The sequence below is a fragment of the Oryctolagus cuniculus genome, chromosome 6 (assembly GCF_964237555.1).
Source record: "Oryctolagus cuniculus chromosome 6, mOryCun1.1, whole genome shotgun sequence".
Lineage (NCBI taxonomy): Eukaryota > Metazoa > Chordata > Mammalia > Lagomorpha > Leporidae > Oryctolagus > Oryctolagus cuniculus.
This window is the reverse complement of record NC_091437.1, coordinates 93,936,864-93,961,914: the sequence shown is the minus strand read 5'-3', so window position 1 is coordinate 93,961,914 and position 25,051 is coordinate 93,936,864. Positions and strand designations below refer to the sequence as shown.

The 25,051-nt window shown below is 38.1% G+C and overlaps 1 protein-coding gene across 2 annotated transcripts in view; it reads right to left on the bottom strand.

Annotated features, from left to right (window-relative positions):
• Window positions 1–229: 229 nt before the first annotated feature.
• The window catches only part of PREX2 (phosphatidylinositol-3,4,5-trisphosphate dependent Rac exchange factor 2), a 326,634-nt gene continuing 301,812 nt past the window's right edge, over window positions 230–25,051 (bottom strand). For both annotated transcript variants that reach the window (XM_017341384.3, XM_002710460.5), the window contains exons 38-40: window positions 19,015–19,117; window positions 12,040–12,107; window positions 230–6,133 (exon numbers count right to left, since the gene is read on the bottom strand). In XM_017341384.3, coding sequence (XP_017196873.2) covers window positions 6,088–6,133; window positions 12,040–12,107; window positions 19,015–19,117 — 217 coding nt within the window. In that variant the 3' untranslated portion in view covers window positions 230–6,087. The remainder of the gene's footprint in view (window positions 6,134–12,039; window positions 12,108–19,014; window positions 19,118–25,051) is intronic.

Here is a 25,051-nt window from a genome sequence, read left to right as displayed (position 1 = left end):
TCTCGTCACTTGTGACACTTTCCTGTGCTGTGGCCCAGGGAAATCTGCTTTCCCAGCCCCTGCCTAACAGTCACCTTCTCTTCAGTTCTAGTACATTTGTTTCAGGCATGTGTCAAGTTTCTTTTACTGATTTGTGAGCTCTTCAAGGGAAAAATCTGTTTCATGGGTTTTGTCTTTTAAACAGGTGAAAATATAATAGAAATTCAATTTAAATGGTAAGAAGCTGAACTGGTCATACTACATTTCACTTTATTGACATTTCTCATATAATGTTATTTTCCCATCTTTTATGCAGATAAAAATAAATGATATAAAATACATAATGCACTTTGATAATTTTAACCATTCACAAAACAGAGAGTGACTGAAACTATGTTACATGGATATTTTACAAAGGAAAAAACAATTAGTATAATAACACATTCAGATGAAATTTATCATTAGGGTTTGGGTGTTGCATCATGTTAAATATGGATACCTTTAAAACAGTCACTATTTATATAACCAATTTGACATTGTACTATTTAAAATAATGAACAATGTATAAATGAGTACTTATAAAAATACTTTAAGCAAAAAGCTATGTTCCACTGATTTGCTTGGCAGTTACAAAAATATATATTCATCTGAGACTAATAAATTTGCTTGAGGCATTAGATATTCAAATTCAAATGCATGTTTTCTAAAATGTTTCTCTGATTTAGTATTCTTGGCTACATATATTATATACGTACATGGTATGAGAATAGGTTTGTATCACAAATAATGTCATTATAAGTAAAAGACTTAGGTGATCAATAACATAGAGTGATGTTGTGAAGGTTTTCCCAACAGACCAAAACATATACAGATCTACTGGCTGTGCCTCATACAAAGTAAATTCTCAAAAACAATTGTTGAATGGATAAATGAGTGGATAGCATTCATTATGTTATTTACATCTGAAATTAATTATCCAAAGCTATCTATTTCTGGCAGAAATAGAGTTTAGAAATTCAACCATTCTGTTTATTCAGCAAACTTCTCAAGGATAGAGTCAGGCAGGTCAATTGCCTCCATGTTGGAAAGCAAATGAGGGCCAGTGATCAAAACGTGTTCTCCCAGATCTACTGAATACATGGTTACAGAGCTCTGACCTGCACAGTACAGATGTTCAATACAACTGAACTGAACAACTCCATTTTTCATATCTTCAGCAAGATAAGACATAAGAACTAAATTTTGATAATGTGTTATCATAAAAGTAGTAGGCATACATAACTCTAAGACATATACATACACATATATAACTCATTCAGTAGACTTCAGATATCTCTTCTCAGTGAGAGAAGCAAGCCATCCTGAGTGAAGAGGCCTGTGTCTATGAAACAACTTCCACAAGCTGTAGAGACCATACATCAACAGTCTTCCATGCATGCCCAGGGGATGCTCGGCCATATAATGCTGAGATCACTAATGTTAATGGCAAAGATTTGAAGTAGTATATTTTTTTCTGAAACCAAATTCTACATATTAGGACAATTATGGAACTGCAGTACCTAGGAAGATAATAGTCATATTTGCAAAAGGAATATCCTGGGACCACTTTTGGCACAGACTCCTCTTGTAACAGTTTACTACCTGTTCTACTTTATGCAGGCTGAGGCAGGGCGGAGGCTCATCACTAAAATTTTAACCATTTGATAAAGAAGATTTTTCTTAATCAAAATTCACATCATGCCAAACCATTTTAAGAGCTTTGTTTCCCCTAGTATTAAATGGGAAAACTGATAATTCATTCAGCATGTTGATTAATATATTACATGTCAATGAAATTGTTACTGTTAGACTTATTAAATTATAATTTAGTAAGATAATTCCTATGAAAATAAATCTTACAAATTGAACATAATTTCCAAAAATTCATAAGCAATTTAGTCAAATACTAAAGATTAGTTTCAATACCACTAATGCAGAAAGTGTATAAATGGTCTTTAAAGTAAAATGTAAAATATAGATGATTTTAAAGTAAAGGAATTCATTTTAAATTTCAATATTAATGGTTTTTCAAAATATAAGTGATTAAATATATTGACTATTCTGCATTTATGCCGTTATACTATGTAGAAAAAGACTTATTTGAACTACTGAAAGAGCACTTTAGTAATTCTAATTCAAATCTATTAGTTTCAAATATTTTCTTCACAAAAAATGCTTCCTAATCAGTAAATACTAATTTTGGCTATAAAATGTATATGTGTGAAGAATTAAAAATAGTTTGTTTTCCTAAATTAGTTAATACGCCCCTTCTGATTGGCTTTCTAATTTCTTTCCTTAGCTCTTACGGTTACCATCAAAGTCAACTTCAATTCATTTTGAATTTAATGATTACAAAATTTAAATTGAGTCAGAACACACTATTTCAAAGTCATATATATTGTGTGTGTGTGTGTGTGTGATACTATCATAAGAAGTCATTGTTGGGGCAGGTGTGGGATCCCGTGGTTAAAATGCGGACTAACATGACCATGCCCTGGTTCCAATCCCTGATAATGAAGATCCTATGAGGCAGTGGTGATGGCTCCCATTATTGAGTTCTGCAACCCACATGGAAAAACTGGACTGAGTTCTCAGGTCTTGCCGTTTCAGCCCAGTTCTGGCTGCCATGGGCATTTGGGGGAGTAAATAAGTAGATAGGAGCATTCTCTTTCTATGTGTCTGCCATTCTCTCTCTGGGTTTCAAATAAATTTTTTTTAAAAAAAGAGAAATTGCCCTCATTTAAAAATAAACATTGTTGCTGCATGAAGAGTGGCCAATGATGGTGCAGGGCATGCAAGCCACTCAAAAAGTGCTTTAAAGAGAGAGAAAATAGTAGGGGGCTTCAGATTGAAATACTGGTTTATAAAATAAAGCTTACCCTCTTAACTCAACATAAAATCTCCAATGTAAGTGCAACTAGCACAGAAATCTCTCCCTCTTTGAATGATAACAGAGCAATATAAATTTCTAGTCTTCTCAAACTCCTCATAGTTTTCACATATTAAATTTTGTAATATCAGGAACATTTCTAAGATACTGTGGAATGCATAAGATGTACAAACTATGAATTACTACTCAACAGTGATTTTTTAGTCAGGACACGTATTAAAATCTAAAGTTTCTAGGCAGGGCCTTCTCTTTTGGCTGGAGAGTGGCAGTAGTCCAAACTCAGAACCTAAGCATAGCTAGCCTGCTCTAGCAACGTTTGAAGGTACACTGGTTGCAGTGGAGCACATGGCATTTATATAAACACTTCTATAAACTCAAGGCCAGTTACATGTCCAGGGTCATATGGAAGCCCATTATGGTACTGAAAAAATTGTCACTATCCATTCATCCATTAGAATTTTTTTTTACTGTTACCACTGTTTTGGAATTACAGTCAAGTCTTATATAATACACTAGTCTAGCTTTTCAAAACACAACTAAGACTGTTACCTTCAATTATAGGGAATATGATATGAAATAATTTTCAGATTGCTACAGTGTTGGGTTACCTCTAAATGTTTATCCAGGATGGTAAATATCCAGAAATATTTTCAGATACTAAAGGCATTTTAAATATTTCCATTCACCTATATGTAAATATAAGAGGCATAATTTGAAATACTACAATAGTTTTTATATTAATAAGGAAAAGTAGTATAATGAATTAAGAAGACAGACTTCCTGGGTTTAAATTCTGGTTCCACCACTTACCAACCATGTGACCTTAGGCAAGTCACTGGGTTATCCTTTGTTTCAGTCCCTCAACTATAAAATGGAGTGATGAAGAGTATTATTTCACATTGTTGTTGTCAGGATGAAGTGAAATGGTAACAAGAAAAATTGGGTAAGACAACTGGAGGTTTACTTGACACATAACGGTCACTTAGTGTTAGCTACAACTTTTATTATAATCAAAATTACACTGGCTGATTATGATATCAACCATTACTAATCTTTGAGCATGGAGCAAGAAACAAGAACCTGGATGGAAGGAACACTTCTACATTTAATCCCCATAACAATATTAAGCAATTCCATTTTACAGAGAAGACAGAAATATGTTAAAGATACTACAATTGTAGGTAACTTGTCCTGTGAAATATAGCCACGTACAAATGAATTGTTTAAGTGACCCCTTCATGGCTCTACTGAGCATTACTGCTTCCTGGATAGTGATTAGGAAATAGTAATGAAAATATGGAAATACTTGCTCTTAATCAGCTGTATTCACTTCTGTGGCCTACAATGAAAAAGCCAAGTTTTTAGTACAGGAAAATCACAACTCAGGCCTTCCAGATCCCTTGCCAATTACATCAAGAATGTTAAATCCCTGAAAGTTAAAGTTATATTTAATATTGGTATTTATGTAAAGGGACTATCTATATCACATTCAAAACATTCAACTTTTTTTTAAATTTTTGATGATGGTTTCCATATTTTTTAAAAAACATATGGACTCACCATAATGTCTCAAGTGCCAAATAACAATTACTATCCTTGGCAGGTATTATATATGTCTAATACATACGTAACACAGTATTTTTGTTATTCAATACACAACTAGTAATGAGGTTTCTGATGACAGCTTGAAAATCATTATCAAATTTCATTAATTAAAATTTAATAATGGCTTGTCTATACTGTAGTTATGAAAAGCATTTCACATAATAACTTAGTCCAAATCCATATGCAGTCGTGTGTTGCATAATGATGTGTCAGTGGATGACAGAAAACATAAACAGTGGTGGCCCTGCAGGATGACATCACCTAGTGATGTCACAGCCATCTTGTTCGTGTAAGTACATTCTACAACATCTGCACAATGATGAAGTTGCCTAAACTGCATTTCTCAGAATACATCTCTATTAAGTGATACACGACTGTAATGATCATGACTGCAATAGTTGTTTTGTTTAGAAAATTACAGATTTTAAATAGATTAATGTATTCACCATGCTGAAATCACTATCATATATATGAATAAATGCTACACATTACATGTACTTCCATAAACTATTAAAGTCCTTAATATTCCTTTTAAGTAGAACAAATAAAGCTTTATTTCTCTTTTACCCATACCTTTTTAGAAAAATATTCATGATGGTGGATTCTTTTAAGGGTATCACATCTTATATGAAGGCCTCTGCAAAACTGAGTTTTAGATATCTAAGTTAAAGTTTGAGTTTTTAAGTTGATTTATTTTTCTCTTTTTCTCGATAGCCACCCTTCTCCCCTCACCTGCTTGGTCTCCTCTTCCTTTATCCTGTAGACCCTGACAGCACAGCACCCAAATATACATGGCCGAAAGTCAAGCCCAGTGTAGAGGCCAAGGGTAGCACCAGCTCGCTGGAATTCTCCATGAGCAAGGGGTACCTGAAAGCAGTTGGTAGAAATTCTTTCTGGGAGCCTCCATCAGTTCTCTTCTCTACTGAGAAATATGGGAGTACTTCAAAGGCTCATGGAAAGTAGAATTAAAATATAAGCTTACTGTGATGCTAAAAAAGAAAATCTGAACTCTATGCATATTCAGAAGCCCTTACTAGAAGAAGTAACAAATGCTTTTCCATCTTTCACACATAAACGACTTTCTCATAGGCAAGTGGAGACTGAACATCTATGCCACCCAGACTGTACCATTCTTAACATTTTTGCATGATGACTGGTCATGTTTCCTCAGTGACAGATGTCTTCAAGTGAAAATATCCATTACCATGTATATCCATTTGGGGAAGATGAAAACAAAACAAAATAATTTTAATGAATGGAAGAGGAAGCACAATGGTTAATTTTTATCCATGATGATTTTTTATAAATTCCAGGGATGAACGTTATGCTCAAAGATGAATATTAAACATCAATACATAAATCAGTTTGTGAAGGTAAATTAAATTAACGAATGCCTATGCATTTCCAGCATAAATATCCAGGTATAAACCGAGCATTAGTCATTCACACCATGATGGAAGATTCAGAGGCAAAATGCATTTCTTTATCTGTAGTGGAGAACATTCAGCCAGTGTGCACTTTGGCTAGGTCAGTGTTCAGAAGCTTCGTCACACCTGGTTCCTGGAGAATTTGCTTCATTCTTCTCCAGCTGGGGGAGGAGGCTCACACAACCTGTACAACCTAGAGAAGGAACAGAAATGTTTGACAGTTGCCAGGGTCTTGCCGTCACCTGAAGTGTTTTCTCATTGGTGGAACAAATAGTCTGGCTTCTCTTCAGATTCTATAAATCTTTCCCCTTCATTAGGAGAACAAACACATTGCCAATAATTTCTTGGTCTGTGACTCATGATCACACTATTTCACTAAAAACAACGTATGAATGACTTAACTCTAATATTTCAGTCCTATAATTTAGTACAAATGTATGTCTCTTTGCACATCTACCTAACTCCTGATTAAGCAATGGTACATTTTTAAAAAACTGTTGCTTTGCTCCAGTGCTGCCACCCAGGCTGGTAGTAACATCTGTTCTCTGAATTTCAGGAGGTGATACTGTCATGATAATTGCCAGCATGTTTATCATGATTATCTTGTAGCAAGACAGCCCCTGTCCTCTAAGGGTCTGCTGATTTGAAGACTAATTTTAGAAATCGACTTCCATTGGTACTATCCCCATGGTGCAGGAAGCTGGCTGAGGATGGGCTGATGGGGTAGATTCCTGAGGCTTGAATCTCAAAGGCCCAATTAGCATGTTTCTCAGGACTCACCACCTGGCTCTGCTCAGGCCCAGTACACCTGATACTGAATCTCCAAGTGGGCCAAGGAATCCACTTGCACCTGGGAATGTCTAAGGATGCTCCCTGTTTACAATGCAGGGCCAGTTTAAGATCATCCAGCCTTGATGCAAAGCTCTGGGACCTAACTAGGATTATATGAAGTCTGGTGCTTCACATTCTTCTGGATGGTTAAATCCTAGCTCCAGGACCCAAGTGAAAGGAAACATTAACAGGTAACCATAGTACATTACTTAACAGCATATTCTAAAAGAAGATGGTCTGACCATGAGACAGAACTCTTATATGAATGTCCCTAATATAGAGGCAGGATATCACCAGGACCAAGCCTCTTGTCTGCTCCCTTATCCCAAGGTGTCCTTGCCTGTCCTTTAAGATGAAGCAGTTATCCAAAGGAGTGCAGTGAATTGAGGGCATAGTGAGCTGGCCCTATGCAGGTCACAGGACTCAAGAAGTCATTTGCTTCTCCACAGAGAAAACCTGGTTGGCCAGTATTGTCTGGAGGGATTTTCTTTAGGGAAATTCCAGGTCTGGGGAAGACTGTAACTACCACCTGCATGTATCTCCTCATCTGGGCATCATAAGAATTCCATGAAGAGCATGACATTGCTGACCAATCAAAGGAAGGACACAAACATCACTGACCAGGGACTTGGACAGGAGCTGATCACGCACCTCTCAGCCCTAAATTCAGTCCCTAAGAACGTTCACTTTTAATCCCTTGGGGATCCCAGGAATTCATTCTTAGCTACAGGACTCCATGCTCTGCATTTTGCAGATAAATACCGACTGTTCTTCCACCACTCTGATGTCAGTGATCGGCATAGGAGGAGGGGATCCAGGTATGGGGGTTCTATAGCAACTCCTCCAACTAGTTTTTTGGGCTTGTTCTGCAAAACCCAAAGTGGCTGAGTGTTCCTCTTCTGAGTGTCTATGGCCATGCTTGTCCATCCTTCTGTAATGTTTAGTCTTTCAATCTCAAAATGTAAACAGCATATTTTAATTTTGTACCATTTTAAAGGTTCCTCAAGCCCAGGGCTAACTATGGTGATTCCCTCCCTTTTAGAGATTAAATGGAACACAACATAAGGGAGTTGTTGATTAATTTAGCAAATTATAAATTTCCTCTCCCTCTGACATTTAATTCCATGCTAATAGTTAAATCAAATGGGAAGAATAAGGAAGATATAGCACGGAGTTGTAAATCTGGCTAACAAAATGAACTTTCCCAGTCTGGAAACAGAAGAAGTTATTGCCTTAGAAGGTGTGCAAAAATATATCTCAGCTCTGGAAGGTGGTTTATGCCCTACGTGTTATCTGCACAGAAGAGGTGAATACTGAAGTAAGGACACCTCACCAGAAAAGCTGAGTTCATCCTGACCAAAGAAAAGAACACATTAAACTGAGCGGACACGATTCAAAAGTTCTTTTGCAGCTGAGGGATATGAGGTTGCTTCAAATTGCATTTCCTAGGCTGGAATAACACGAGGATCACAACGTTCTTTCCCCATCTTAGTCTCTACCCTCTAGTTCCCCTGATAGAGCTGCCTAATGAGGGGAAAAGGCACCCTGGCCCTCCTCAGGTAGAGAAGTGGGAATGTGGGTGGCAAACGTCCTGCCCCTGAGGTCTGGGCTGAGCCACCACATTCCTTTACCTTGCTCTTTGAAATGGCTGCTTTGCAAACAGGAGAAAAGGCTACTCCTTGTGATCGCCTAATGAAATAATAGCACTGGGCACTGCCTAGTCAGGCAGATTCAGCTTCCATGAGGCTGCTTGGAAGTGACTCAGGGTTATTTGAGTTCAGACACATTTGTAATGGAAATCGTGGCGCTTTGGGAATTTAGGGCAGGCAGATGAAGTTTGGAAGTGAAGTGTAATAGGTGAGAGTTGGACCATCCTTCTGCACTAAGGCATTTGTTTTTATGGCAGCTAAATGGTTGGGCAGTGGGAGGTCTATGTTTGCCCAACACTTGGGGCTCCTGCTGCATTATCGTTCCACTTGTGCACAGCAGGAGCCCTCCATAAAGTGGTTTGTTCCTGGCTCCACTTTCTTTCATTCGCGTTTGGGTTCTGGCAGCCACTGTGGAGTCCGCATTTCCAGCTTAAGTCCAAATCTGCAGAAAGCAGCATCTTCAAACTATATCTTTGTTTTTTCTTTTTTTTTTCTTTTTCTTTTTGACAGGCAGAGTGGACAGTGAGAGAGAAACAGAGAGAAAGGTCTTCCTTTTCCGTTGGTTCACCCTCCAATGGCTGCTGCGGGCGGCGCACCGCGCTGATCCAAAGCCAGGAGCCAGGTGTTTCTCCTTGTCTCCCATGAGGGTGCAGGGCCCAAGCACTTGGGCCATCTTCCACTACACTCCCAGGCCACAGGAAGAGGGGCAACCGGGACAGAATCCGGCGCCCCGACCAGGACTAGAACCTGGTGTGCCGGCACCACAAGGCAGAGGTTTAGCCTAGTGAGCCGCGGCACCGGCCGGGATGAATTCTTAAATTAAAATCCTCCAGGTAGGAAGATTGCTTATTAATGCTGTGCTACTTTCTTCAAGTTGAAAATTCATTATTGCTACAAGTCTCTTCCTGATTTTGACCCCTCTCTGTAACATCAGCCTCACTTTGTGTCATTCTTAGGTTACATTCAACCATCAGCCATAGAGTTTTCCACACAGTTCTCAGAATACAATGTGTGCTTTTGCTGCATAGGACATCACTACCATCATGATTGGCCGGGGAGCATTTTGTGACCTCCCGTCTCCATCTATTGGCTGCACTGCATCTCATCTTTCTGTTCTCAGGATGTTCTCTGCCTGTGTCTATCACAGGTCTTACCATACATTGTGGAGCATTTTTGCTTTATTCAATTGTAAGTCTACTACACCTCCAAAAAATGAATCAAAGGACTATGTATTTATCTCTAGCTTTTAACAAAGGGGCTGATATCTACAGACACATAGCAGAAAGTAAATATATGCTTTCTGCGTGATTTTAAAAATATAAAGTGAGGTGGTTGCTTGGCCTAATGGTTAAGACACCAGCATGCCACTTGGGAGTGCCAGAGTTTGACTCTTGGCTCTGTCTCCTGATTCCAGCTTCCAGCTTATGCAGACCATGGGAGGCAGCAGGTGATCACTCAAATAGTTTGGTCTCTGCCACTTACATGGGAAACCTGCATTATATTCCTGGGTCCTAGCTTGGGTCTGGCCCAGTCCTGGCCATTGTGGGTATTTGGGAAGTGAAAGTGGATGACTTCTCTCTCTCTTTCAATAATTAAAAATTTTAAACATACAATGAGAGTGGATTGTAAAAGGAAAACTATGGTAGACATAGAACCAAATACTATCTTAGACACAGCAAACTTTATGTTTATGAAGATATTTCCAGAAACATAGCTCCAGGTTTGCCTGGGGAAAGCTTGGTTCCTTTTTGCATTGTCTTTGGGGCAAGAGTCCTGCTTCCACATGGGAGGGATGCCAGCCCCTATATGTTCCCCTACATTCTCTCTGCACCCTCCATAGAGTGCTTCTCATACTTCACCCTCCCTGGTAGTTCTGTTTTCCTCATCTCATCTTTTTAACTGAAACCTACTATTTCTATCATGGGTTTATATCTTCCACAGGGCATAGCAGAGTATTTTTGCATTTCTTAGACTCTCAAGGAATATTTGTAGAATGAATGAGATTAACAAATTATAATAATATATAATACATAATTAATATATCATAATATAATATCAGTTAAAATTATTCTTTATTTTTCTCTCAGGGTAATTATTCCCTTGTCAGCCCTTACACATGGCTCATTTGATTGTGTTTCATTTCAAGTGTTTTAAATATAACCTAAAAAAAGAGAAGTGAGTTCAATGAAGTTTTTTTCTTGTGTTCAGCATGCATATTGCTTTATGGATCAGGATGCTGAAGTCTTATCCTTATTGCACTGTTTATTAGTGTTTATAAGCTCTAGCTGAGAACACCTGGCTGGGCCATTATCTTATTTTCTTATTGGAATTTCAACACTTCAGTAGTTCTATTATATAAATATAAAGTGCCTACCCAAGGAGCTAGGAGAGAATGCTTACGTGAAATGATTCTTTAGCAACAGAAAGTCTTACACTCTAATCTAATCAACTATGAAAGATAACAGGAACAGAACTTGAGGTTTTAGCAGAGTTAGGAGTCAGCACTAAATTAAATGCAGTCAGAACATGAGTGCTCCATCCATTTTCAGGGGGGAAATATGTTTTCCCTTTTGAAAGCACTTTCACTGCCCACATAGTTATTCAGAATGAAATATCACTTCATAAGTGCTACAGTCATCATTCCCACTCTGGTAACTACTTTGTAAACAGAAACAAGAAGAGTCCTGTCTGTGGCAGTTCTTGGAGGAGTCTACTTTTTGTTAAAATAAAAATATGTAAAAGCAATCAATGTAAAATCATTTATTTAGCTTTTCCCCACTTCAAGATAGATGGATGCCTACTCTACTGACCAGAGAAATATAACTTAAATTATATCTCTATGGCTGCTAACCACGTTCGTTTATTTTAAATGTGAACTGGAGTCCTTCTGAAGGATGAGGTATGGCATTTGAATATTTGCTATAGCGAACAAAACAGCGATTCACTCATTTATTCATCACACATTCTTGAAGTTAGTTTGGAGATAAAATATCCAATATGTAGTCATTAGGACAAGCAATGAATAAAACCTAAAAAAAATTCTCTGAGTCTAGAAAACTCATATTCTTGTTGGAAAAAAGAAACATGATATTTTCCAAAGTGATATGATAAGGGTTATCATGGATAGTTACATGATGTTAAGTGAGCCCAGAAAGGAAGGAAACTCAAGCCAGACTCTAAGGAGAAAAGGACATCTAAGATGGGTTTTGTGGTTAGGTAGGAGTTTTTCATACAGAAAACTATTTTTTCCCCTCTTTTTCATAAGTATGAGAAAGGCAATCACAGCATAGGGACCAGCATGTACAGTCACAGAAGGAGAAATGAAAATAGCATTTGGTAGCTAGGATAGTGATATTAAAAATTTTAGTAGTACCTGGGCAGAGTTCTGCTTTTAATTTCATGATGTAACTTGCAAAGCAGAATAATGACTATACAATAATGGGGGCGGGCGTGCATACCAAATTACACTTAGCTATTGGATGTTTACAAGGGCAGTCTCCATTATTCAATCAGTACAACACTGCGCATGTCCTAGAACAGATGCATTAGCTGTGGATGCCACTGCCTGAGAAATGTTGGCAAGTCCTTTAGGAAAGAGCAGACCAGGGGTTGTACTTACCGAGGAGCTGACTGTGGGGTCCGATCTCTGACTCCCAAATTTTTTGCTGTGTTTTGAACTCTTGCTCCCTGAAAGTCAGGAAAATCACCTTTAGCTCCATATTGTCCAATAAGTTATTTAACATGATATTAATATCTGAATGTAGAACTGCTATTCCAACAGCATTTAATACCAAGAGGTACTGGATGATGAGAAAGAGAGAAACCTTAGCACACTTAAGTAGGAAGACTAAGTCCTGGTGACCCGTGGCACAGCCAGAATGAACATCACCAACAACAGTGTGTTATTTATCTTCAAATAGTTAGATGTCCACCATGGGTGGGTGTCCCAAGTAGTGTCTTCACCACTGTACCAAATGCCTGCCCTGAGAATATTGTCTTCAATAGCTCTAAAGCAATTTCTAGGCAAGGTCTGCCCATGTGAATTTATGAATTCTAATTCTATCTAAAAGTTTATAGGACAAAGAGAATCTAGCAATGAAGAAGTCTTTATAAAAATCTGTCAAGATCACGAAAAGAGTTAACAATCCTTGCTCAGTTCTTCATGGAAATTAGCTGCTACAGGGAGCCACACACCATGGTCTGCGGCTGCAAAGAAGTGAAGGGGAGGTGTTGGAAAACTGAAACTCTCCAGTCATCAAATTCTGATCAAAGGAAAGGGAAGAGAGAAATAGAAGAAAGGAACAAAAAAGCTATTCTCTCAATATGGACCAAGTAGGCCGGTGCCACGGCTCACTAGGCTAATCCTCCGCCTTGCGGTGCCGGCACACCGGGTTCTAGTCCCGGTCGGGGCGCCGGATTCTGTCCCGGTTGCCCCTCTTCCAGGCCAGCCCTCTGCTGTGGCCAGAGAGTGCAGTGGAGGATGGCCCAAGTGCTTGGGCCCTGCACCCCATGGGAGACCAGGAGAAGCACTTGGCTCCTGGCTTCGGATCAGCGCGGTGCGCCGGCTGCGGCGGCCATTGGGAGTTGAACGAACGGTAAAGGAAGACCTTTCTCTCTGTCTCTCTCTCACTGTCCACTCTGCCTGAAAAAAAAAAAAAAAAAAAAAAAAAAAGCTGGACCAAGTAAAAGAAACCAAATAGGGAAAGGGAAGGGGTAGAGAAATGGCCAAAAACATCTGAGAAGAAATTTAGAAATTGCAGTAAGTAACTAAACAAACTTTGTAGTTTGAAGTAATTTTAGAATTAGAGAAAACATTATAAAAACAGAATAGAGAATTTATAGACTCAGCTTCCCTAATGCTAATCCTTCACTTCACCATACAGTATGATGATCAAAATCAACTTCCAACATTATTAGAATGTCACCATTTCCCCATTAATATTCTTTTCCTATTCTAGGATCTCATACATTTTGTTTTAACATCTCCTTCGTCTCCTCAAATCTGTATCAGTTCCTTTGTTTTTCCTTGTCTTTGGCACTTTTGATAAGTATTGGTCATTTATTTTTAGGATGTCTCAATTTGAGTTTCTATGATATTTCCTCTGATTAGATAAGGAAAATGCATTTTTTGGCAGGGAAATCACAGAACTCATGTTCTTCTCTTCTCAGTGCATGATATTAGGGGCACTTGATGTGTGGATTATTGTAGGTGACATTAGATTCGATGACTTGGTTAAGCGGGATCTGCCAGACATTTCCTCTTTCCATTGCCACCTTTCTTTTCCTGGTTAATAACCATGTTGGTGGTGATAACATGACACTATGCAAATGTCCTGTTTCTCTTTAAACTTGCTGACTGGCTTCAGCTTCCATTGGTACCTCTTTTCTGCAACAAGGATATTGCAATGCTTATGAACCAGACTGTTTCTGGAAAGAAGAGTTTTTCCTTCTCCCCAAATTACTTATTCAATAATACATCTGAGTTGGTATAGACTCATAGATATTTCTTTTATTCTATGAGATATAATTCAGTAAATCCAGTATTTTTTGCTCAAATTGTTCCAGATTTGGCCATTAGGAGACATTTCTGGTTGTTTGTTGTCCATTTGATATGTGTTCATCATTTCCTACTACTTCCTTATCTTTTGTCATTTCCAGGTGTTCCACCTTCATCACTGTATAGGTTGGTAATTCACCATTTCTCCCAGGGTCTCTGGCTCTTTTGTTAGAGGATAGTATTAGGAGCCAAATTTTGAATTCTGGATGTGCTTATTACTATTAGTGATAATGGCTTCCGGGCAAAAAGATTCATTTACTAAATAGTACACCAGGCTGACTTATTAATACAAACATAGTTTCACATCTATATTCATTTCTGTATCTGCCCCTATCTGTATGTGTATTGTGTGTGAGTTTATGTTTCAGTTCATATTGATGCCTCTTATTTCAATGCAGCACCCCAGGGTTCATTCTAGATTCCAACCCTCTCCTTTTCCTAATTTGTAACTTTGTCAGACAGTGCAAAACCAGCCTCTCATTATTTGCAGTATGTTTATCTATTTATTCAATTCTAGAGTACACATTGATATGTTTTAGAATTTCTAACCAAACATCTGTGAAAAAAAGATTTACTAACAAGAATCCCATGTTCCTGTAAATTCTATTGTCTCATAATATTACATTAAATAAGTTATAGAAAAATTTTCACTTTCTCAAAGGACTTCAAATAAATTTACCCTACTGAAGAAATCCACTGGCATATTTGACTTTGAATTCAACTATACAATGATTCATATCCTCATCGTGCTACCTATTACATCTTTACATATTTGCTGATTTTGCTGCCCATACCTAAACACCCTCCCTGCCTCCTTCCCTTCATTTATCCTCCATTACTCAAATAAAATATTATCCTAGCCAGCTAATAATTGGTTGGCACTGTTATGAGGGCATTAAATATGCTGATTTATTTAATCTTCTGAATGACACTATGAGACAAGCAATATTAATATTATTCATGCTTTAATATGAGAAATTTAATAAAAGAGAGGCTAAGAATCTTGCCCAAAATCACAGAAACAATAATCACTAGAGCTGGGATTCAAATTGAGACTGTTTGTTCTACAGACTGTGCTTCAGTCATTACCAAATACCCACTTTCTGCATGCAGCCTTTTCCTAGCTACCCTGGTTAGAACTGGAGAACCATTTGGCATTTACTCTGTGCCAGGCACAAAACTACAATAGCAAAATGAGTAAGACTCAGTGTTCCAGCCATTGAGGTTCTCAATTTGGCTACTTTCCCCCTGTTCTGTGTCCTGATGCACAGAGACTGGACATCCCTTACAACACTTGCCTATATCTTGGTGATTTGCCTGTATGTGTCCAACATGAGACTAAACACGAACCATGCCATCCCCATGTCTCTGTTTTTAATGCTTACTAAGATGCCTTGCTTCTATAGGTAAGAAACCAAGATATTATGGAATCTCAGTTTTTATTTACAAGGACAAGAAGAAATTTCTGTATAGGTATCTACCAAGGAACAGTGGAAATGTATGATATAGAGCACAGGAAACAAACTTCTAATGTATATGCTTTTCATTGATCAGATCAGCTAGTTATGAAAAACTGCTGCCTATGGTTATTATTATCATTACCAAAATATTAAAAAGGGCATTGTGCTTTTTTTCTCTTCTCTTTCATCTTTCTTTAAAGTCAAGTTATAAGTTAGAACAATTCTATAACAAATACATATACAAAATTTGTGAATGGAAAATAATACTACAATTATACATAAAACAACAGATCTTGCCAGAGTTCTAAAGAGAAGCCAAAGATCTCCATTTTTTCATTATATTATTCATTCTATATTTATGTATAATATTGTAAAGATTTATTTGTTTATCTGAAAGGCAGAGTGACAAGGAAAGAAAGATACACACACACAACACACACAATCTACCATCTGTTGGTTCACTTCCCAAATGCCCACAATAGCCAGAAACTAATCGAGTCCCCGATGTGAGTGGTAAGAATTCAAGTGCTTGAGCCATTATCTGAAGCCTCCCAGATACATTAGTTTGAAGCTGCATTGGAAGCAGAGGTGGGACTTGACCATGAATTCCGATTTGGGATGCATGCATGTGTCCCAAGCAGTGGCTTAACAGTGCAATAATGCCTACCCTCAAACATATAATAATAATTCCAATTTGATAAGCTAGTCATTCAAATGCTCCAGTATATACCAAAGATGGCAAATATTTTAACCACTCCATCTCTGGAGAGCTGAATCCAAGTGGGTAGGTGAATTCCCCTGATGTTGAGAGGCAAACAGGACAGAAGGTTGCCATGAGGTCTTTGATTGAGGTATGCATTCTAACTGCTCAGCTCATGAGTGGGTAGGCAGAGTTGGCCTGTGGATTGGATCCCAGTTACTAAGTCCCACTGCCTGCCACTATGATTCCTGGAGAGCAGAGGAGCAGCAAGTGGAAGCTGATGACGCTGTGCACCAGGAGGGTCCCCAGCTCTAGAGAAGTGACGAATCAGTTCCTTGCCTCTCACAGCTGTTTGGGATACCACAACTTGGAGCAGAGAAAGAACTAAGGAACAACGCAGGAAGAAAGCCATCTGTTTTAAATGTACTTATTAAAAAATAGGAGTAAGGAGTGATAAATACCAAAGAAAATAGTGCAATTTAGAAATAAACAAGGATTTTATAAGAAACTACAGGACTCTGGGGCCAGTGCTGTGGTGCAATGGGTTAATACTCTGCCTGCAGAGCCGGCATCCCATATGGGTTTCAGTCTACTCTTGGCTGCTCCTCTTCCAGTCCAGCTCTCTGCAATGGCCTGGGAAAGCAGTAGAAGATGGTCCAAGTCCTTGGGCCCCTGCACCTACATGGGAGACCCAGAAGAAGCTCCTGGCTTCTGCCTTTGGATTGGCTCAGCTCCGGCTGTGGCGGCCATCTTGGGGAGTGAACCAGTAGATGGAAGACCTTTCTCTCTTTCTCTCCCTCTCACTGTCTGTAACTCTACCTCTCAAATAAATAAATAAAATCTTAAAAAAAGAAACTATATGACTTTTCAGCTTTATTTTATATAATATATAATATAATGTAATACTCTGTAAACATAATAAACAAATATATTTATCTCACATTTTAAGGAGCTCTGCATCAGTTAAATGAGTCATTAGGGCCTACATAATATCAACTTCATTTTTATGTTCATTTTCAGTTTTTAGAAATTAAATTATTAACTATAATTATTATTTCAGTGTTCAATTCATAATCTATGATAGTGGAATATTGTTTAAAAACATGAATCCCAGTCTTTTTCTTGCCACAAATCATAATTCTGAGATGGTTCTTCTAAGACTTCCTGCAAACTTTACTGGCAACACAGTAAAACAGAAGGACAGTTAATTTTTTTCTGCCAAGTTTTAGCCACGCCAATCCCAACTCTGATAAGAATAATAACACGTTTACTTTGATCTACTTTTTAAAACAGACTTTGTATATCTAGCCCGCTAACCCCCAATCCCAGCTTTTAGAAGCCAGCTGGCAATGTGCATCTCTGTTAGCTCTTAGCCACATGCTTTTGGTGGATCTAACCTTTACTTAGCTAATCCCTCTTGGACCCTTGGTATTCTTTGTTTTCAGGCTCATGGGTTCCTAACCAGAGGTGCCAGCAAATATGCTCTCACGGTGCCCAATCCCTATACTGCAGAAGCCTGCTTGCTTGTAGCCCCTTCTGTTGATTTATTTCATTGGCTTGGTTGACATTCTGTATGTAATCTTAGGAGTAAGCCCAAGGAGATTTACATGTTTGCCTGAGAATTTTACACTAAGTCTCTAATAAATAAAGCAGTCATAATTATGAAAGCATATTTTAAAAATTAGATCACTCACTGTGACTGGCCAACCCAAGCCAAGTTAGCAAGGAAATTTATTATTGTCAAGATTTATTTATTAATTTGAGAGGCAAAGTGACACAGAGAGAGGGAGTGTGTGTGTGGGGAGGGGGTGGGAAAGAGAGAGAGGATATGAATCTTCCATCTACTGGTTCATTCCTCAAATGGTTGCAATAGTCAGGTTGAGGCTAGGCTAGGTTGAAGCCAGAAGTCCAGAATTCCCACATGGGTGGCAGGGGTCCAGGTTCTTGGGCCATCACCTGCTGCCTTTCTAGGCACATCAACAGAAAGCTGGATTGGAAGGAGTAGCTGGGATTCGAACCAGTGCTCCTATATGTGATGTCTGTGCTTTGTGGCTATCTGGCTCTTATGGCCTGCACCAAAACATGAATCTCTAAGTCAATTTTCAGTGGCAGCCCAAAGAAAAGATGGCAGAGCAAAATATGAAATTGTCTTTCAATCTGTCTTTCTATGGGTTATGTGTATTTTCTACTATGTTAAATATTTTTTAATCCGTAAATTTGAGAATAGTGTATTTTTGTTGCTTTTAAAAGAATATAAAGGGTTAAAAGTTAAAGTACTGCTTTTAAAATATTGTTTGGTTACTGAAAAAAGGTTCATTCCAAATATAAGAGAGCATATTCTCATCTACACATGCTCCAGTGACTGACAGTCCAGAGGCTACTATTATCCTCTAAAGGAAAATTTGAGGTCACTATTTTATACTTGGAATAACTTCCACACTTCTTAGCATGGCATGAGCCTGCCAGAAGCAAGCAGGGCCCTCAATTCTTTCTTCTTCTTCCTTGCCTCTGTCTCTCTCCCAATTTACTCTTCCAGCCTTACTCAATCACCTACGATTCCCGGAAAATTTGTGATGTCTTTCTATCTTGTAGAAAAGAGATGTTAGCCCCCACTGCACTCCTGCTCTATTCTGCTTGACCTCCATTAGGTTACTGCTTTCATATCTCTCCCTCCAGAGTTAAGAGTCTTGGAGAACCCTCATCCAGGTATCTGTACTGCCTTCTTGTTGGGAGTGTTTCTCATTCTGGAATCACCCTCTAAGACTGGAAAAGTGCCTGTCACATCCAGGCACCTAGTAGACACCTGATAAATGAACAAAGAAAACCTCAAATCCAGATCCTGTGAAACAACTCCTCTAAAATATGCCTGAGTCTTACCTGCTTTCGCATCACATCCGTAGCCTGCATGATGTAGCGAGGAGGCAGTCCGTGGCTTCTGGCCAGGATGATAGCCTGCTCCAATGTCACACTTAGGGTGCACCTGTGAGCCGAGGCAAGGATAAGTTAGACACCATGAGACCCCACTGGTGCCTCACACTGTTCAGCACAGTTCAGGCCTCACATTTCAAAATCTGAAAGCACCAGCCAAAATCAAGGTGGCTAGACAAGAAACTACTGATTTTTCTACAGAAAACACTTGTTTAAAAATAGGTTCTACAGGTACCTTACTGGGATCATAAATCAAATATTTACATGGAGAACAAACCCAAATCAAGTATTTTTATGAGAGTACTTGTCCACAGAAAATGATGTGATCAGAATAAATACAAATTTTATATTTAAATATTATTCTTTATTCATAATTTGTGCAATTGGAAGAAATGACTTTATAATATTTATCATTTATTTCTATATACTTATAGTTAATAGAGTTATACTGATGTGCATAAAACTCTTAGAAAAATATACAGTGAAATTACTATTCACTAAGGTCAGGGTCAACTTTAAAAAATGTGTTTCTTGGACTTCATCTGAAATATTACTTGTAAAAGTTTCCAAAGGAACTTGCAATTAGTTATCTTGAAATGTAGTACCCAGAATAACCCTGAGAAGTGCTGTAACCAGTGTTCAGTGCTTGGTGAACCTTCACGAATTTCCCTTTCCCCTTAAGGCATTTTGTTTATGTTCTTTTTCCTTTTTTTTCTCGGCGGTAACCCTGAACTCCTATGTTTGTTTACTTGTTAATATTTTCTGGTGCTGGTCTCTGAATTGTATTTTTATGAGTATCTTTTGCATATCTTTCATAAAATACAAATTAATTTTAGAAAGTTTTCCTAAAACTCTTATCAGTAAATTTTAGTTTTTTAATTTATTGATAATTTCTTTAGTTTTTAAATCAACTTTTGCATTTAACTTCCTATGGTTTGGTGTTTTACTCAGATACACATATTTTTATAGATCTGTCTAGTATTTTTCCCTATAAATGACAGTAAATTCCACAATGCATTTGCTTCTATATGAGGAATATCCAATTCATTTTCTTTGGTTATAAGGCAATAACACAGATGCACAATACATTTGGTCAATTTTAATGCTAAATTACGGAAAAGCTTACTGTTGTAATATGACACAGAACTTGACAATGTGTGACTTTTATTGCACATGAATGACTGTATTCTAAGGAGAAACATGTTAAGTTCCATTGGTTGTTAAATGACTTAAAGCGGCGTACTCATTACCATCACACAGAATTCTTTCGAAGACGTTAATAACACATGTTCAGATGGGCCAAAGTTGTATAATTAGTTTCTAGTTGTAGGCGACATTCACAAACATTTGGAGCATGAAGTCTGACATCAACACACACTGTTTTATATGCACATGCCCGCCACAGAACAGGCTATGGCAGTGCAGGTCAACCGTGTTTGGGCAGTCCATATTTAAAAACCAATTTTCTACAAAGCATTTAATTGTCAGCCTACTTAATAGACCACAACCTTTTCTCTTCCTTAAAGTCTCTTCTATTCCAATTTGAAATCTTTATTGATCCTACATTTCAGGTAATAACACTCATTACACCAGCTGCGCGAAGCTAAGAAAGAAAAACCTTTATCTTTTTCTAATCGTGCTGAAAAATGTCTGTGTTTTTCTGATAAAGCATGACTGACCCCACTCATCACACACACAATGAACAGTTTAATCAGGCCACCTTTAATTTTTAATCCATTTTCTTAAACCTTTTGAAACTGATTTATTTTTCCCTACTTCAAGTTGTAGCAAATAGCAGTATAGCAGCAAATTATCTGTCAGAGACTTTAAAGGATTTTACTACAATTGGTAAATCAATGAAGCGAGTAATATGCTCTTTGGCTCAAAGTGTCCCTTCTTCACAACGAATCACACATCACCTAATAGAAAAATCTACCTTGAAATGGATATGTACATCTTCTTTCCCCGTGATAACAATAACATGTGGTTACACCTATATTTAACTTCTCCTACTAAATACCCTGTTTACTTCAATTAGGTCTCAAAATTAACTTGAAAAAAAAATTTTTTGACAGGCAGTGTTAGACAGTGAGAGAGAGAGAGAGACAGACAGAGAGAAAGGTCTTCCTTCCGTTGGTTCATCCCCCAAATGGCCGCTACGGCAGGTGGGCTGTGCCGATCTGAAGCCAGGAGCCAGGTGCCTCCTCCTGGTCTCCCATGGGGTGCAGGGCCCAAGCACTTGGGCCATCCTCCACTGCCTTCCCGGGCCACATCAGAGAGCTGGACTGGAAGAGGAGCAACCAGGACAGAAACGGTGCCCCAACCGGGACTAGAACCCGGGGTGCCAGTGCCGCAGGCAGAGGATTAGCCTAGTGAGCCGCGGCGCTGGCCTAATTTGAAATTTTTAACCAGTGACAAATTTTAAGAGGCAACTGTGTAAACATAGTAAGAGTTGTCTGTATATTCAGGTCAGTGGACCTCGTGGAGGCCTAGTTTTTCTACTAGTAGCTTCACAGAATCCCATCCCCCTCAAAGAAGCATATGAGAGAAAGGCTAGCAGTGAGTCCACAGCTTCGCAGTCAATTGGCCATTACCTGCCTCATAGCTTTTTATCTTCTCCACTATCTCAATCTGGATGGCAAGGGGAAAAATTCAACGTATGCTAGAAGCACTTTGATTCTGGCATTTTTTGAAAAACTCTGGGTAAAGAAAGTGGCACAGGGTTTTACAGTGGCACATAAATGTATGCTTAGAGTCAGGAGTTAGAGGAGACCATTTGATTTTACAGATACATTTGATTACCAGACAGACTTATCTGGGAATCTTGGCCTAGACAATGAAAGGAGCAGAGTAAAGGTTGGGAATGCTAAGCAAATCCCATTTGGTACAAGGTGTCTTGCCTGATCCATCTGTCCCAAGCTCCTTTCTAGCAGTCTCTGTTTTTACTTTGGACATTTAAATTAAAATCCAAAGCAATCCGCATTTTTACCCTATCTGGAAAATGTGGGCCTTCTATTTTCTAGATACTTCTAGCTGCAACATAATTTGAAAAAAATCAGACAACTCTGCATCTCACACAAGTAACAAATACATGTCACTGAGTAGCATTTGTCCTTAAACAAAGGAAAATATATACATGGAAGAAAGTTTTCTCATAATTTTCATATGAAGATATTTCAAGTAATGGTTCTGCATAGACTACGTGACAAAGACATAAGTGAGATGGCAAAATTACACACACACACACAAACACACACACACAAATACCAATTTCCCTATAGACAACAGAAGGGGTCAATACATCTGTGTTTATAATTAATAAACTTTCTTGACATACTTCACATTGAGAATACATTTCAAACCACTGGAATATTTAGCATACTTTTATTATGATAAATGTAACCTGTAGATAATGGATGTGATTTAATAGGAAAGACACTTAGATTTGCCAGTGCTATGGATGGCACACAAAGTAACAGAAGAAGAGTTTCAATTCAGTTATTCAACAAATATTTTTTGAATGTCTGCTTTGCATCTTACAAGTACCATTACATGCTGGCAGAAGTGGCTTTACTGTGAAGTGAAAAAAGCTTTGAGCTTCAGGATCCCTTTCTTGTGTGGATCGCTTTCAGGTTTCTGGGAGGAGCCCTAGCAATGTGCTTATCTCACATGCTTTTAGATACCTGCAGAAGCAAAATGTTTCCACTGAAAATGGTTCTGTCTTTTGTCTTCTTTACTTCCTAGCCTCCCTCTCACATGTTGGGTAGTGTTCATATGGCCTAAGTTATTTCTGGAGCTGAGTTTTGAAAAAAATGAGTTAAGCACGCTTTCAAGGTAGGTTTACTTGGACCTATTTATATAATTCACAGTTACTTCCATTTACATTAAGGTTATTGTAATATCCTGGTGGAGGAATGACTTCTATTCCAAGTATTGCTATTGTCTACTGTATAGAGCTATTAAATGTCAAAAAGGAAGTACAAAGTCATTGGTTCTGATGAAATATGCCCGTATCTTGGGGCTCCCAGGACTTGGAAGTGTTTGTGCAGTAGAGAAGAAACAAGATTGGCAATCTGAAGAGCCCGAAGCTATTCTATGGAAAATTCTTCGAAACATTATGGTTCATATGCTAAGTAAACTTACAGACAACATCTTAATGATTTACAGGACATTAGCATTTGTACATTTTGATGTTGAAATGCTTTTCTAAGTGATAATTTTAAATTAATCAAGCATGCTAGAGAAAAGACAGAATATTTTTTCCATTCTCTTTATAGAAAAATGTTACAAAGTTGCTTTAATTTTAAGAGGCAAAGCATATGTTACCAAAAATTATGGGGAGTAAAGTGTAGCTCAATTAGTAAACTAATAAAATATTATTTTTCTAGATTTCATAATGTTCTAATGTTTGCCAGTCTTTAAACTTCACAATTTGTTTTTTTCTGGTATTCTGATAAATACTAATGTAATTTCTCTTTTCTTCTGTAATTGTCTAATTTTTTTTGAGGAGGTCACTCAACTTCATATCCCAAAATCTCAATCAATTCAGTGTTTTTGGGCTGCAAGTGTGAAAAAAATACATGTCTCATTCCTAATGGTGATCAAATTTTAGTGAGAAGAAAAAGAAAATAAAGAAGCAAATATCAGGTGGAGATAGGTTATCTGGAAAAGTAAATTTTGTAGCAGAGTATGATGTGAAATTTATTAACAGAAGATGGAAGGGCAGAGAAAAATGGTATTTCTTTTTTTTAAAGATTTTATTTATCTAATATTTGAGAACCAGAGTTATAGGCAGTGCGAAGGAGAGACAGAGAGAGAGATTTTCCATCCACTGGTTCACTCCCCAAATGGCCACAATGGCAGGAGCTGGGCCGATCTGAAGCCAGAAGCCAGGAGCTTCCTCCAGGTCTCTCATGCAGGTGCAGGAGCCCAGTGCTTGGGCCATCTTCCACTGTTTTCCCAGACCATAAGCAGAGAGATGGATCGGAAGAGGAGCAACCAGAACTAGAACTTATGCCCATATGGAATGCTGGCACTGCAGGTGGAGGATTAACCTACTGTGCCACAGTGCCTGTCAAGGAAAATGGTATTTCTAAGATCATTTCAGGGAGAGTATTGGAAAGGCCCTGAGGCTACTGCTGTGTAATCTACTCACAAATGCGGAGCTAAATATGGGAATGCACACAGAGAAAAGGATGGGAGGTTAGGGAATTAGACACAGTCCAAACATGCAGGGCCTTGGGGGTCAGAGTTTAGGTATAAGGCGGGCTTCTTATATATTTCTTTGGCTGACACATACAGAATTTAAATGCTCACATTATATCATATGTAAAAAAATTTGGCAGATTATCAAAGTAATGTACCATGTACTCAACCTTAACATCTTATCAACACAAAAGTACTTCAAAAGATTTATGGAAAATGGAATTAACAGATGAGTTAATTTCCAAAAATTTGAAATTCATGCATGTAAAGATTCTTCAAAAAGTTAATGGGAGATGAGTATTAGGAATACATTATGCAAGAAGTATCAAAAATTAGCACTAAAATTATCTGTTTTTAAAATTAAAAAAATTTATAGACAGTGAACAAATTTCATGTATTTCATATAAACTTCTACCTTCTCCTCCATCATTCTTTTTTCTTTTAATTATTACAATGACACTTTCAGTTTATTTTATAATCACATGCTTACCCCTCTGTTAAATCAATAATTTTACAAGCTTTATGTAGAAAAACCAATGTTTCTGAGGCTGGTGCTGTGGTACAATAGGTTAATCCTCCACCTGTGGTGCCGGCATCCCATATGAGCACCGGTTCTAATCCTGGCTGCTCCTCTTCTGGTTCGGCTCTCTGCTATGGCCTGGGAGGGCAGTGGAGGATGGCCCAAGTGCTTGTATCCCTGCACCCATGTAGGAGACCAGGGGGAGTCTCCTGGCTCTTGGCTTCATATCTGTGCAGCTCTGGCTGTTGTGGCCATTTTGGG